The 14,910-nt window shown below is 40.6% G+C and overlaps 1 protein-coding gene across 3 annotated transcripts in view; it reads left to right on the top strand.

The window, feature by feature from the left end:
* CDC20B (cell division cycle 20B) overlaps nucleotides 1-14,910 on the top strand; it is an 86,754-nt gene that overhangs the window by 22,128 nt on the left and 49,716 nt on the right. For all 3 annotated transcript variants that reach the window (XM_081517773.1, XM_081517774.1, XM_081517775.1), the window contains 2 exons: nucleotides 11,728-11,947; nucleotides 14,001-14,131. In XM_081517773.1, coding sequence (XP_081373899.1) covers nucleotides 11,728-11,947; nucleotides 14,001-14,131 — 351 coding nt within the window. The remainder of the gene's footprint in view (nucleotides 1-11,727; nucleotides 11,948-14,000; nucleotides 14,132-14,910) is intronic.

Genomic DNA, 14,910 nt, shown 5'->3' with positions numbered 1-14,910 from the left:
GGTCCTTGTCTGTAGCACTGCCATCACCTGGGTGCTTATTAGAAACACAGCATTTCAGGTTTCATCCCAGCCTGTTTTGAATCAAGGTCTGTGTTTTTACAAGATCCCCTCATGACTCAAGAGCACATTTAAGTCTGAGAAACTTTAGACCTTAATCTTTTTCTGGTTTACAGAGCAACAAGCTTCTTTCATTTCCCTTTATCTTCCACACTAAAGGTATTTCATGTCTCTGTGTCTACAGCAGCTACGTTAACTCCTCAGACTATTTAAGCAAATAGTTTTAAAATTTAATTCACAGAACCTGCTATAATTTGAAGCATGTAAATCCATCCCATTATAACTGTGCTTTGAGACGGGGGGACAGAGGGAGAACTCTGGAAAGGATGTTGACTGACAATCTCCCAGGCAGGGCCCCAGAGGGTGATATAATTTTAATAAAATCGTTTTGATAGCTTCTAGTCCATTGTTTTCTGAGAATCTCCCATTGAGTGATCCGGAGCTGAAAGGACTTGAGAAGGCCAATATTATGCTGTATGAACTTGCAAGAAATTGCTGTAGAAGCCACCAAGCTAGTTTTTACAACCAGAAATATAATAATTGTGCAGAGCTGATGTTTTATGTTAGTCTGACCAGAAAATTCACTCTATATGGAAATGACTTTGAAAGCTTAAGTAAGTCTCTTGTCACGGACAAATCAGATCAGAGTAGGTTTGTTAATTTTATGATTCTTAAGGCTTGCAAGCATGATATATACATATATAGATATACATGTATGATATATAAGTATTCATACAGGCCCATTAACCAGACATTCAAGACAACAGTTTGGAGAATTCCCAGCCTAGACAGTGGTGAACACAGATTTTGGATCTTAAAAATTTCTCCTTTTTTCATTTGGCAGAGTCTTTCTCTGTATATATTTGATTTCATCATCTCTTAGCTTTCTGGGGATCTGTCATCATTGCTTACATGTTCTGTCCATACTGAGAGACCATCTTCAGATTATAGATAAATCCACATTTCAAATTTCTCTTCATAGGGGATCATATGTTAGAAAACCCACCAGCACTCTTTCAGATCTAGCAAGGCTTCCGAAAGGGGAAGATGAGATTGATGAGGTTGAAGGTCAAGGTTAAGGGAAGCTACTGGGTTAAGAATGGGTTAAAGCAGTTGACTCAGTTAATTAATCAACTCAGGCACTGTAGAAGATACCATAAACTGTAAGTGATGCAGGCAGCTTCATACAAGTATGAAATCAAGTTTGGACACAAAACACATGAAACAACCAGGGAATGATTATAAGGAAGCAAATAACCAAGTGCTAAAGAAATGACTTACTTTTTTTTTTTTATGACTTACGTTTTTAAGAGCTTTATACCACACATGATTCTAATAACATATTTGTAGAAAGCAATTTTTTATATTTAATACATAATTATGTATATAGTTATGTTAAGGGTAATCATGTGTTGTATAAAGATCTTTACAGACTTTATGTAATAATTCTTTGAAATATGAAGAAGTTAATAGCTCCCTCATTATCACAGAACTAGTAAGAGGGACAGCTAAAATTAGAATTTAGGACTTTCAACTTCATAAGCAAAATTATTTTAAAGACATAAAACTATTTTTTTTTTTTTTTGGTAATATGGTTACTTAGAAAACGTGAAAGGTCAGACTGCTGGTGAATACAACTGTACTGCCCCTCTGGTGAAGGGGTTTTATTCATCAGGAGACATTTAGTTTTATAAGAAATCACTGTAAGGATCTGAAGAGGGAAGGGAGTGGAGAAGAACAACCGAAACCTTGGCCATGTGTACTGAAGTTCTCTAGAAGGGGTCAGAGTCTGCAGAGCAACAAGTCAAACTGAGAGATGATAATTTATTAATGAAGGCAACCTTGGTCAGGGACATAGAAAGGAAGGCATAGATGCTAAAGACACTCTGGAGCCCCTAGTGGCAGGTGTTGGCAAGACAGAATTAAGGATATCTGATCTTGACCGTCTGCTTGGGTAGTGTTGCTCCCTAGCACAAGGAGGCATTGGACGTTAAAGAAGGAGAAGACAAACGTTTTGGTCTTCACGATTAACCTGAAATAGTATTGAGGCCCTGAATTCGAAATGTCTTGTGGACTGCTGTGTTGGGCTTGTGGTGGTGAGGGTGGTGGTAGGGGCAGACATTCAGAGGCTAAGGAAGGGTGGTTGGGGGAAGGAAGGGTGGTTGGGGGAATATGTCGGAGAGCTGTTGGGCCATCTTTGTTACTTTTGTCTCTGCCACTGGGTTCTAGAAAGATCCTGACATCACCAGCATGTCTTTCCTTGGGATGTCTAAGTTTTTCCCGCCCACTGAATATTTGTGTGTCAGATTATTTATCACTAGATACGTATTTGTTTCTGTTTTCCTAGTTGTTTCATTTTGTTACTTCCTGACCTTATTTTTAACCTCTCTAGGTTCCTATTTATTTTTTGGCCCTGGTGCCCTGCATTCCTCCCGATTTAGTGTCAATATGATGTGAACTCGAAAGGTAAACAAGCCACACTGATGTGCTTGGACTATCAAGTCATTCATCCTTTTTCCCTTCTTTGTCTTGTTTTTCTTATCTTCCTCTTCCTCTCTATTAATAAATACTTGAGTCACTTAAAACTATGCGACAGGCATTTCCTCAGCAGGAGATAGATCCTGAAACAAAAGTTTAAAAACATTGAAGATGAAATACCACAGTCTATAGCAGCGTTTCTTAAGCTATAGTTACTTGCATACCATCTCTGATTTTTGCCCTGTCTGCATACCATTTGTTAATGACTTAATTTTTTTTTTTGGTTCAAATCGTCATTTATTTTACTTGAATTAATTTTCGTAAGGGAAAACTTTCTATCAACTTTGAAAATTTTAAAACATTAAAAAACACATTAAAATATATAACTTAAAAAATGTTCATCTGTGCCCTTATAAACCACATGTCCTTCCTTCATGGAGGGACTGCCTGAGAACTATATATTCAAAATGTTATCAGTGATTGAGTTCTAACTCTTTGAAAAGTTATTTGTGTCGGATACAGATTTGCCTCCTCCCACACATTTGGGGTCAGTCTTAGTTTCGCAGGTTGGTCCTAGTTTGTCACATGGGAGCAATACAACAGAAAGCTTTTTCTATTTTTTCGTGAATTGCTTCCCTTTAAAGAAGACAGTTCCAGGACTTTTTCAATGCAGGGATGTGGGTTCGAATCCTGGTGGGGGAAACTAAGATCCCACCAGCTGTGTGGCACAACCAATAAAAAATAAAGAATACAGTTCCTTTTGGGCCTCCTTTCCTCTGGACTAGATACCTCAGGTGCCTTCACCCCATTCATGTGTCACTCTGTTACTATGTTTTCCCTGATCTCCTATTATTGTGGTCTCTTTCCTCCAAATAAAATCAAGTTTTGAATCCTGGCTTGTCCATCTCCTTTTAAAAGAATGGTTCTGAGACTGGCCCCAGTTCTCCAGATGAGTTCTGACTTGTGCAGAGATAATCAGATTTTGCTTGCTTTTTTCCTGGACACTGTTTTTCCCTTAATAAGAGCTAAATTTGTACTACTTAAAGTAATGGCGTTATACTGTTGTCTCATATTCTGGAGGTGGTTGTCTAATATTGCCTGTCATTTTCACTTCTTATCAGTTCTTTCCCACATTAGGCCTGTGCAGTGAAAACAATCTAAATGGGAAGATTTTTCACATATTCTTATTGAATGGAATTTTGCTGACTTTGGTCTTTGTCCCAGGCTTTATATTTTTAATATTTTAACTTTCTTCTCAACTTGGGAAAAATAATTTTGATAAATTCCCATTCAAACCACTAATAACAAATTGAACAGTGTTAGGCCAGGGACAAACCCCCTGTAGTACATTACAGGGGGATTCATTCAGGCTCACATGGATCCAATAAGACTTGTGCCTTCTGGACTGCTGTCTGCAAGCTATTTATTTCTAGTGACTTATTCCTCCTATTGGAAAACCATGACAAACATTTGTCTATCTAAATTTGGGGGGCATTTTCTCATTTGTCATCATAGATCACTAATCAGTGTTCATTCTGGAAGTATTGCCAGTGTTCTGAGGTTTCATTTATCTGGTCCCAGAGATTTGAACATATTTAAAATGCTAGGATGAGTACTTACTGCTTAATTTATCTCACTCTCCAGTTTCTGCAGAAATGTTTATTATATGCTGTCCAATTTGAAAATCATTCTTAATGGAAAAGAAAGAAAGAAGATAGCTTATTTCCCTGCCTCTAGATTCCTTCCTAAATCCCTTGTGCCTTTTCAGGATTAATTGCCTCAGAGGAAAGAGGTACATTCATTTGTTCATGTACTCCTAGATGCCAATAAATATCCTGAAATCTGAGACTAGTAAGAGAAAAGACAGAGTCTCTGGTCTTCAGGAACTGCTGATATAGTAGGAGAACATGAAAATAATCAGGAAAGTGAAATATGAGCCGTCTTAGTCTGTGTGGGCTGCTGTAACAAAACACCACAGACTGGGCAGCTTATAACAATAGGATTTTATTTCTCACAGTTTTGGAGGCTAGAAGTCTGAGGTCAAGGTCCCAGTGTGGCCAACTGAAGACTGTCTGCTGGGCTGCAGACTTCTTGTTGTGCCCTTGCATTGTGGAAGGGACTAGACAGCTCTGTGGGGCCTCTTTTATAAGGGCACTAATCCCATTCTTTACTACCTGAGCTTCCCTGATGGTTCAGATGGTAAAGACTCTGCTTCCAGTATAGGAGACCTGGGTTCGATTCCTGGGTTGGGAAGATCCCCTGGAGAAGGGCATGGCAACCCACTCCTGTATTCCTGCCTGGAAAATCCCATGGATAGAGGAGCCTGGTGGGCTACATCCCATGGAGTTGCAAAGAGTTGGACATGACTGAGCGACTAACACTTTCACTTTGCCCTCATGACCTATTCACTTCCCAAAGGCCCCACCTACTGACACCAACCTTTAGGAGTTAGGATTTCAATGTGATTTTGTGGAGGAAGAGGGGAGAGACACAAATATTGACACTACAGCATGAGCAGAGATGTTAAAAGCACAGGGACTGAAGACTGAATGGCTTTGTGAATTGAAACTGCAGGTTGCCCTGGTTGGTTATGAGGTTGTGCACCGCATGCTGCAGGGGCTGTCATGTTGTGTACAATTGCGGTGGCCTGAATCCTGGATCTCCTACTTGTCAGCGCTGTATCTTTGCTCCAGTTATCTTGTTCAAGCCTATTAACCTTCACTTTCCAACTCTGGAGAATGGGGGAAATAATTGTACCTATCTCATTGCGTTGTGATGAAGTTTTAAAGAAAAATCCTCTAATGCATTTATCTCAGTGCTTGGCACATACTGAGTACTCAATAAATGCTGTTATTATTCATAAAATGTGACTTGGCTCTATTGGAAGCACACACAGTGAGCCATGGAAGTACAAGGAGTGCTAAGTATTAGTTCCTAATGACCGATGTAGGAAATTACCACAAATTCCATGGCTTAACGGAGAAGGAAATGGCAACCCACTCCAGTACTCTTGCCTGGAAAATCCTATGGACAGAGGAGCCTGGTAGGCTGCATTCCATGGGTTCGCTAAGGGTCGGACAGGACTGAGCGACTTCACTTTCACTTTTCACTTTCATGCATTGGAGAAGGAAATGGCAACCCACTCCAGTGTTCTTGCCTGGAGAATCCCAGGGACGGGGGAGCCTGGTGGGCTGCCGTCTGTGGGGTCGCACAGAGTCGGACACGACTGAAGTGACTTAGCAGCCATGGCTTAAAACAGCACACATGTGTTCTCTGACAGTTATGGAGGTTAGAGGTCCAGAGTCAGTTTCGCTGGCAGAAGCCAAGAAGTCAGCACGGCCTTGCTTCTTCCAGAGGCACTAGGGGAGGAGCTGTTCCTTGCTTCTTCCAGTTTCTGTTGAGCCAGCATTTCTTGGTTGAGCAATGCTCCAGCCTCTGCCTCTGTGGTCGCATTGCCTTCTCCTCCTCTGTGTGTGGTCAAGTCTCCCTCTGCCTCCTTCTAGAAGGAGGGGTGACCCACATAATCCAAGATGATCTCCCTATCTCAAGGTTCTGACCTTGATAAACACATCTGCAAAACCTCTTTGTCATAGGAGGGAACATTCAGAGGTTCTAGGACCTGCATATCTTAGGCGGCCACTATTGTATCAGGATTCTCTAGAGAAACAGAATCAACAGGATATATGACAGAGACATAGATATAGACGTTAACATAGACACAGACACCAATAGAGATATAGATAAGAAGTTCATGAGGTTATGGGAACTAAACCTTTCCATCTGCAAGCTGGAGAACCAGGAAAGCTGGTGGTATGATTCAGTGCAAGTCCAAAGGCCTGAGAACTAGGGAACTGCTGATATAAGTCAAGGAGTCTGAAGGTCTAAGAACCAGGAGCTCTGATATCTGAGGGCAGGAAAAGATGGACATCTCAGTTCAAGAAGCAAGAAAATTTGCCCTTCCTTTGTCTTTTTGCTCTATTTGGGCCCCTGGTGGATTGGATGGTGCCCGTCCATTTTGGTGAGGGTGGATCACTTGATTCAGTCTACCGAATCAACACTTTCGGGAAGGAGTTCTGGCTGATCCCAGCTACAAGGCTAGAATTTGCTCCTGCAGAGAACAGTTGAAAAGCATTCCAGATGGGGAAACTGTATGGTGAGAGTAACAGTGGACAAGTCGGAGAAACATGGCTCAGTGTCAATGTCAGTGTGAAATTTTGTAATCATTTTTCTTAGCTGACATATTCTTTTCATATTCATCACATATTCAGTTCATATTCAATTTGACATATTCAAATTCTTTTTTATTTTCCCTCTTCTAAACTCAGGATTATTTTGTTTTTATATATTTAAATTGGGGATCCAAGAAAACCTTGGATCAAGAGCATCATGTTTGGTGCAAATTAATCTTCAAATATGGTGGCTGCTCTCTTTCTTGCCACCAAGAAGGGAGAGGGTGGCTTGGCTGGTGTTTGCAGAGGTTGCAGACCTAACCCACAGCCTGAACGGGGCCCACAGGCTTGCTTTCCCATGGCATTTGAAAATTTTTGAATCATTTGAAGACTTTAAGAAATAGGGAAATTGATGAAAAGTCTCAATTTCTGTTAAAACAGGGACAATGTGCCCCTCTGACTTTCTTTTTTTTTTTAATTATTTATTAATTTGTTTTTGATTATGCTGGGTCTTCACTGCTGCACGGGCTTTTCTCCAGTTACAGTGAGCAGGGGCTACTCTTTAGTTGCGGTGTGCAGACCTCTCATTTTCGGACTTCTCATTGTAGTGGCTTCTCTTGTTTCAGAGCACAGACCCTAGGGCGAGTGGGCTCCAATAGTTGTGGCTCCCCCCAGGTTCTAGAGCATAGGCTCAGTAGTTGTGGTGCTCGGCTTTAGATGCTTTGCGGTATGTGGAATCTTCCTGGAGCAGAGATCTGACCATGTCTCCTGCACTGGCTGGAGGATTCTTGACCACTGAGCTGCCAGGGAAGCCCGTGGTCTTTCTTGGCTGAGACACGAGCCTTCCAGTCGGAGAGAGAGTCCCACCACCCAGTCTCCCTGTGTCTGCGGCTGAGCCTCTCCAGTCGTTGGGTTGACTGTGGTTTCCTTGGAGGACAGTAACCCAGAAGTAAAAAGAAGAAAATCTGAGCGGGCCACATTTCTCCCTGGGGGTCTGCTCCTGCCAGTTCTTCCCTGTTGCTCCCTTGTCTAGACTTCTGAGCTGGAGGTGCCTGATTTATGTTTCCCGGGCTCCCTCCTTCCTGCTTTTCAGCTTTCCTGTTCCTACTCAAAAACAAGAACAAGGGTAGAACAATTGAAGGGCAAAAAAATCGACCCCAAGCGACACTGTTCATGCAGCGGAGGCCTCAGGCTCCTGACTTCTCTGTTTCTGGGGAAGCTGTCCTTTTTTTTTTTTTTTAAATGAATTTATTTATTTTAGTTGGGGGCTAATTACTTTACAATATTGTAGTAGTTTTTGCCATACATTGACATGAATCAGCCATGGGTTTACATGTGTTCCCCTTCCTGGACCCCCCTCCCACCTCCCTCTCCATCCCATCCCTCTGGGTCATCCCATTGCCCCAGCCCTGAGCATTTGTCTCATGCATCGAACATGGAATGGTGTTCTGTTTCACATATGATAATATACATGTTTCAGAGGAAGCTGTCCTTTTGATGCTTTGGGGAGAGAGTTCTTCTTGCCAGATGAAGCCACTGCCTGTCTGCAGTTGGGAAGGACGATCACTTTCACACATACTCACTAAAAAAAGCAAACAAAAGTAATATTCCCTGCCTTAAATGTTCTCGCATATTTTCTTTCTTCCTATCTTTCTTTTATAAATAGGAAGTGGGACCATATTGGAATACTCTTGTATAATGTCCTTTTTTCACTTGTTAGTAGAGTGTAAGCATTTTCATGTTTCATTGAATTTTATTCTACTTGAAAGGTTTTTAAATTGAAGTGAAATCATAAAATATAAAAACATAAAAAGAAACATTTTCAAATGAAAAATTCAGTGGCCTTTAGTACATTCACAGTGTTGTACAACCGCCACCTCTATCTCTTTCCAAAATAATTTCATCATCAGAAAAGATGACTCAAAAAAAGAAAAAAGAAGACTTCATAACCATTAGGCAGTTTCTCCCCATTTCCTCCTTCCCCCAACCCATGGAAACTACTGATTTGTGTTCTGTTTCTGTGGAGTTTACCTATTTTGGATATTTCACATACATGGAATCATACAATATGTTTCTGGCTTTTTTCACTTATAGTATTTTCAAGGTTTATCCGCATTGTAGCATTTTATGAGTACTTCATTTCTTTTTATATGAGTAATATTCATATATATATGTTGTTATATAGGAATATGTATGTATTCCATTGCACACATACTTCTGCCCTCAATTTGTTTATCCATTTCAACCTGCTGGCTATTATGAATAATACAGCAGTGCAGGGAGGAAGCCAGTTCTGACCCCATGATGGAATTGTTTCTTTAACTTGCTTTTCTTTGCTTTTGCTATTGTTCATTTCAGTTCAGTTGCTAAGTCGTGTCTGACTCTGCGACCCCATGGACTGCAACACGCCAGGCTTCCCTGTCCATTTGTTATTATATAGTACAGAATGGTTTGCCTCAGAGTCCTGCCCCTCTGCCTGACTGTTAAACTAATGTGCCTTTGTTCAGAACCCTGTCCACATGTGGATGGCAGGAAGGGAGAAATTAACACATCCCTTGCCTGAGACTTGCCATTCTAGGAGATGTTTGCAAGATTAACGGCTTTTTTACTTTGCTTCCTCACCTCCCCCCATCCTCTGATCTATAAAAGAACCTGGCATCCAGAACGTGATAAGATGGCGCGATAAGATGGTTATTTTGAGGCGCTAGCCTGTCATCTTCTTGGTCTGCTGGTTCCGAGATTAAAGTCTCTTCCTTTCCTCAACACCTCGTCTCTCAGATTCTTTGGCCTGTCGTTTGGCTGCGAGCAGAGTGAGCTTGGAGTTGGTAACACTACTATGAACATCTGTACATCTGTATTTGTTTGAGTACCTGTTTTCATTTCTTTTGGGTATATACCTAGGAGTGGAATTGCTGGTCATATGGTGATTCTAGGTTTAGCTTTTGGAGGAACTGCCAAACTTTTTCCACAGCAGCTGTACTGTTTTGCAATCCTATAAGGAATGTACAAAAATTCTACTTTCTCTACATACTCACCAACAGTTATAGATAGATAAATTTATTGATTATAGTAGTGAGTGTGAAGTGGTGCTTCACTGTGGTTTTGATTTGCATTTCCCTAATGTGTGTCATCATTTCTAATGACTGCAGAGTATTCCCTTCTATGGATGCCACAGTTTACCTGATCAGTTCTCCCCTGGTGAACACTGAGTCCCCTCATCTTTTTCCCATATATACTGCAGTACACATTCTTGTGTTCTCAGTTGAAAGTGTGGACTGTGGAGTCAGACAGATAAGGTTAGGGTATAGCATCTCCATTTACTCACTGTGTGGTCTTAGGCAATTCACTTAACTTCTGAACCTCAGTTTCATCATTGGTAAGATGGGAATGAATAACAGACTTGCTTCACCAAGTATTTCTGAGGATTATATATGAATGTGCATAAAGCTCGTAACACATGGGTTTGTATGTGGTAAGCACTCAATAGATGCTGCAATCTTTGGTTTCTTCCTTGAATTCTTCGAGGTGACATTGCTAGGTCAGTAGAGGTTAGGCACATAATAAAGGGCTTTTACCACACATTGCCAAATTGTCCTTTCCAAATACTAATTGACACTCCACCAGTACTGCATGTCATTGCTTGTTTCTAGAACCTTCAACATTAGGAAATGTCATTTAAAGAAATTGCTAACATCTCATTATGGTTTTAAATTTGCATTTTTTGATTACGAATGAGCTTGAACATTTTGGGAGCATTTATATCTCTTTTGTGAACTGCTTTTTTATGTCTCATGCTTGTTTTTCCCATGGGATAGCAAACTTTTCTAAATTTCTGTAAGAGCCCCTTATAGAAGGATATTAACCTAATATGGGCTTCCTTTTTAGTTCAGCTGATAAAGAATGCACCTGCAATGCAGGAGATCCCAGTTCGATACCTGAGACAGGAAGATCCCCTGGAGAAGGCTATCCACTCCAGGATTCTTGGGCTTCCCTGGTGGCTCAGACAGTAAGAATCTGCCTGCAATGCGGGAGACCTGGGTTCAGTCCCTGGGTTGGGAAGATCCCCTGAAGGAGGACATGGCAACCCACTGCAGTATTCTTTCCTGGAGAATCCCCATGGATAAAGGAGCCTGGTGGGCTACAGTCCATGGAGTCACAAAGAGTTGGACATGACTGAGCAACTAAGCACAGCATATTAACCTAACATGGGGCTTCCCAGGTGGTGCTAGTGGTAAAGAATCTGCCTGCCAGTGCAAGAGACTTGAGACACAGGTTCCATCCTGAGTCAGGAAGATCCCCTGGAGGGGGCATGGCAACCTATTTCAGTATTCTTGCCTGGAAAATCCCATGGACAGGGGAACCTGGGGGCCTATAGTCAATAGGGTTGCAAAGAGTTAGACACAACCGAAACAACTTAGCAGGCACAACCTAATACGCCTGTCATTTTGTTAAAAAATAATTCATTTTCATTTTAATTTCACATAGCTCCAGGGCGTGGCTCACCACTAAAGGATCTGTAACTAACAAACTCCTGTTGTTTCTCAGAAAGGATGGACAGAAGTTATGCAAGTTAGGCCTCAGTTTTCCTATCTGTGAAATGGATTGGACTAGAAAATTGCTGTTTATTTCCAGATTTTATGAAATTTTATGATTTTATGTAAGCATCTTATATGCTTAGTATATAGTGTTATTCAACTTCATATTTTATATTTGTATGTAATAGTAATAAGCATAAGCATAATCACTCCCTCAGTTGCTTTGGTGTATCTTGAGACCCTCAGCAGAGGCTCTGAATATGTGTGTGTGTGTGTCTATGTTAAAATATGTAATCATATGTTTATTTTATATGCATATGTAAAATAACATTTTCCCAGGTCACAAAAATTAAAAATTACATGTATATGTATCAACATATACATTTTGTGTTGTACTAGATGAGTTGTTCATAATTCTCTTTTAAGGAATCTTAATGATTGTATCATTGAGGGTACTGTAAATCATGGATCTTTTTGTTATTAAATAGGTATTTAATGTAGTTAATACTACATACTCGAACTTCACCAGCAACTTGGCAAAGAGACTGTCAGCTGAAGTTCCTGTTGCCAGTAGCCCGATTACCACAAGATGGCGGCAGAGCCAAGCCGGGGATGTGACCGCCCATTCCTTTGGCGAAGAGCGTTCAACCACTGACCTCCCAGAAACTGTCCTGAAGAAGACTCCTGAGAAAGAGACCTTGACTCCAGGTGAGGTAATAGAAATGCCACAAGCCAGTTTTGAAATCTTAAAAAAAGATATATTTCTGACAGAATCTGTCTTACAGAAATACCTAGTGGTGTATTTAGTCAACTGCTTTCTCTTTTTCTCCTCTTGAATAAGAAATTTCCAAGGGAGCAGGGGAGGGGGAGGGCTGAAGCGAAACCAAAAGAAAGTATGTTGTATTTTAAACGTGACATTAGACACAATGAGGCACCATAGTCCTGCAGATTGAGAAAGAGCCCAAATCTTTTTAAATCAGTGAAATTCTCACGTAATAGTAAGTACCAATACTGAAAATAGCTGGCTGAAGCAATAGGAGATACAGGGTTGGAGGAAGGTCATCCTTATGGCTGACTTCTGAAAGATATTTTAAATTTAGGGGTGATTTTAATGCTAACTGTTGCAGAGGAATTTCTGGCTAATTGTTTCAGAAGAATTTCTGACTAAAGTGGCTCCCTTTTCTTTCATAGGTCCTTAATTAATTAGTGATTTTCAAACAAGGCATTGAATGATAAATTTAGAATTCTAAGAGATAATCAGACAAAATAATTTTATAATAAAGTCTATTTTATTTTCTATTTAAGTTTATACTGCATATTAATCAGAAACATTGGTTTCTCAGTGTTTTGCTGGTGGGGTTTCTTTCTTTTTGTTCCAGAAAGGTGAACACTGATGACCCTCCCATCCTAAAAGGGATGTTTGTAGAGAGGTTCATTTGCTGTCATGCTTTGTGGACAAAATTTGAGAGGTCCAGGATTCTTTAGGCTGGTAGACGTGAACTCTTTGTTAATAACTGGTATGATTGTCAGTACTAGCATTCAACTGCAACATTTTCTTTCTCATCTGAGGTTTAGAGAGCCTGCTTCTTCTCCTCTTTACTTGTCTACAAATATCACAAAACAGGCATGCATAATTTTGCAGAACAAAGAGTAAGATCTAAAACTTTGCAGAACGTTTCTGCAAAGTTGAAATTAGATTTTGGATTCCTCCTTCCTCTTAGATTTTGGATAGCCCAGAACTCGAGGGGTTAGGCTCTAGGAACATCAGGGACACCTTATCCAGCACATGTTTGTCCAAATGAGAAGAGATTGTCACATGGCAAAAGGCCAAAATACTTAATCCAGTTGTCCCTTGGTTCCTCTGATGAACAAGTGATAAGGAAGATATTTAACTTAAGAAGATGACTTGTCAAAGTTTTCATTGCAGTTAAAAGTCTGGTAAAAGGCTTTCTCAGTCTTGAGAAGAGAATAGACATGGATAATAACAATGCAAACAACATTGGCTCTTCCATGACAGTAACTTAGGAAGCATTTTACTAAAGTCATCTCAAACTAGTTTTACATCTTTGTGCACTAGGAAGAGGAAGAGGCAAAGTGTTTTGCTATAATAATGTAGTGAACATCAGTGACTGAAAGGCAAGCATCCCATAGTGACTTCCTGGAAGGATGTTCACCACCTGGGCAAACCAGCTACTCTTCTCCCATCATTTTAAACTTTGAACTGTTTGTATCCATTCTTCAAATGTGCAAATGTGTTCTTTCCACGCATAGTTAAAGTGTTTCTGTTGCTGCTGCTGCTGCAGTTGGAGTCTGGTCTTTAATCTTAACATTTCCTCCTGATTCTGAGGCTACCCAGGGAATTTCTCACCCAGTGTTCACTTATGAACCCAGTACCCTGCCTCGACCCTGCGCCGCCCCTCCACCCCACCCCACTTAGGACTTTGGAGGGCCTACATTTTCACATTTTGTTCTGTACTTGCCAAGGACTGACCTTCCACCAAAGGTTTAAGAGATTATGGTGGTGGTTTAGTTGCTAAGTTGTATCCAACTCTTGTGACCCCATGAACTGTATGTAGCCTGCCAGGCTTCTCTGTCCATGGGATTCTCCAGGCAAGAATACTGGAGTGGGTTGCCATTTCCTTCTCCAGGGCATCTTCCCAACCCAGGAATTGAACTCGAGTCTCTTGCGTTGCAGACAGATTCTTTACCAACTGACCTATTATTTTAAAAACCAAATTCAAAGCTAAATATTTTCTGGCAGGATCCTACAAGGAACCACTGAAGACCCTCAACAAAGGAAGTTCTGGAACAAATAACTCTGCTCTCCAGTTTGGCAAGGCACCTCATGCACTGGACAGAGGCTGGAAGGATAAAGTTGCTTCAAGAGGCCTGGTGGGTGAAGAGAGGAAACTGAAGATTTCTCATCTTGAGAAGCTCAAACAGCTGAGTCCCAAACGTGAGATAAGAGCTGGCTTAGCTGCTCTTACAAATCAATAAGGAAAGAATGGGTTCCTGATAGGAAAAATGAGTGTATGAAGGACACTTCCAAAAAGAAACAGGGTTGTTAATTAATACAAAAAAGTGTTTAATTAGCATCAATCAAAAAAGTGAAAATGAGACTTACCATCCAAAAGGTAAAGATTAAAAACAGAGGGACTTCCCCGGTGGTCCAGTGGTTAAAACTCCATGCATCCAATGCAGGGGGTGTGGGTTTGATCCCTGGTCTGGGAGCTAAGATTTTGCATGCCAAGCACTGTGGTCAAAAACAAAAATAGAATAAAATTTTGCATACTATGGTATGTTTCCTCTCAGTACCAAGTTCTGCTGGGCGGTCTTTTCCCAACTCTTTGGAAAGTGTGTGGTGATATGGTCTGCCCTTTGGCAGATCGTTTTGACTCCTTCTCTATAAGATGGTCTTTTCAATATTTCCCTTAAGTCTTTGTGTTTTTTTTTTTTTAATTTCTCTATGAAGTTAACTTAATTATTTTAAGGATCTTATTGATTACGATTCTAATATCATAGTCCACTCTAAATCCTTTGGGCACATTAAATATCAATAGCATGTTTTTAGGTTTATCGAATTCAATGAAGAGCCTCTGAAGGAATCAATGTTTCATTTAGAAAACTGAGCTAGGAATGTCATAAATTCTCAATTTAGGCAAAGTTAGTCA

The sequence above is a fragment of the Giraffa tippelskirchi genome, chromosome 8 (assembly GCF_054371585.1).
Source record: "Giraffa tippelskirchi isolate mGirTip1 chromosome 8, T2T-mGirTip1v1.2.pri, whole genome shotgun sequence".
NCBI lineage: Eukaryota > Metazoa > Chordata > Mammalia > Artiodactyla > Giraffidae > Giraffa > Giraffa tippelskirchi.
Note: the sequence above shows the minus strand (reverse complement) of the source record. Positions and strands in the feature narration are given on the sequence as shown.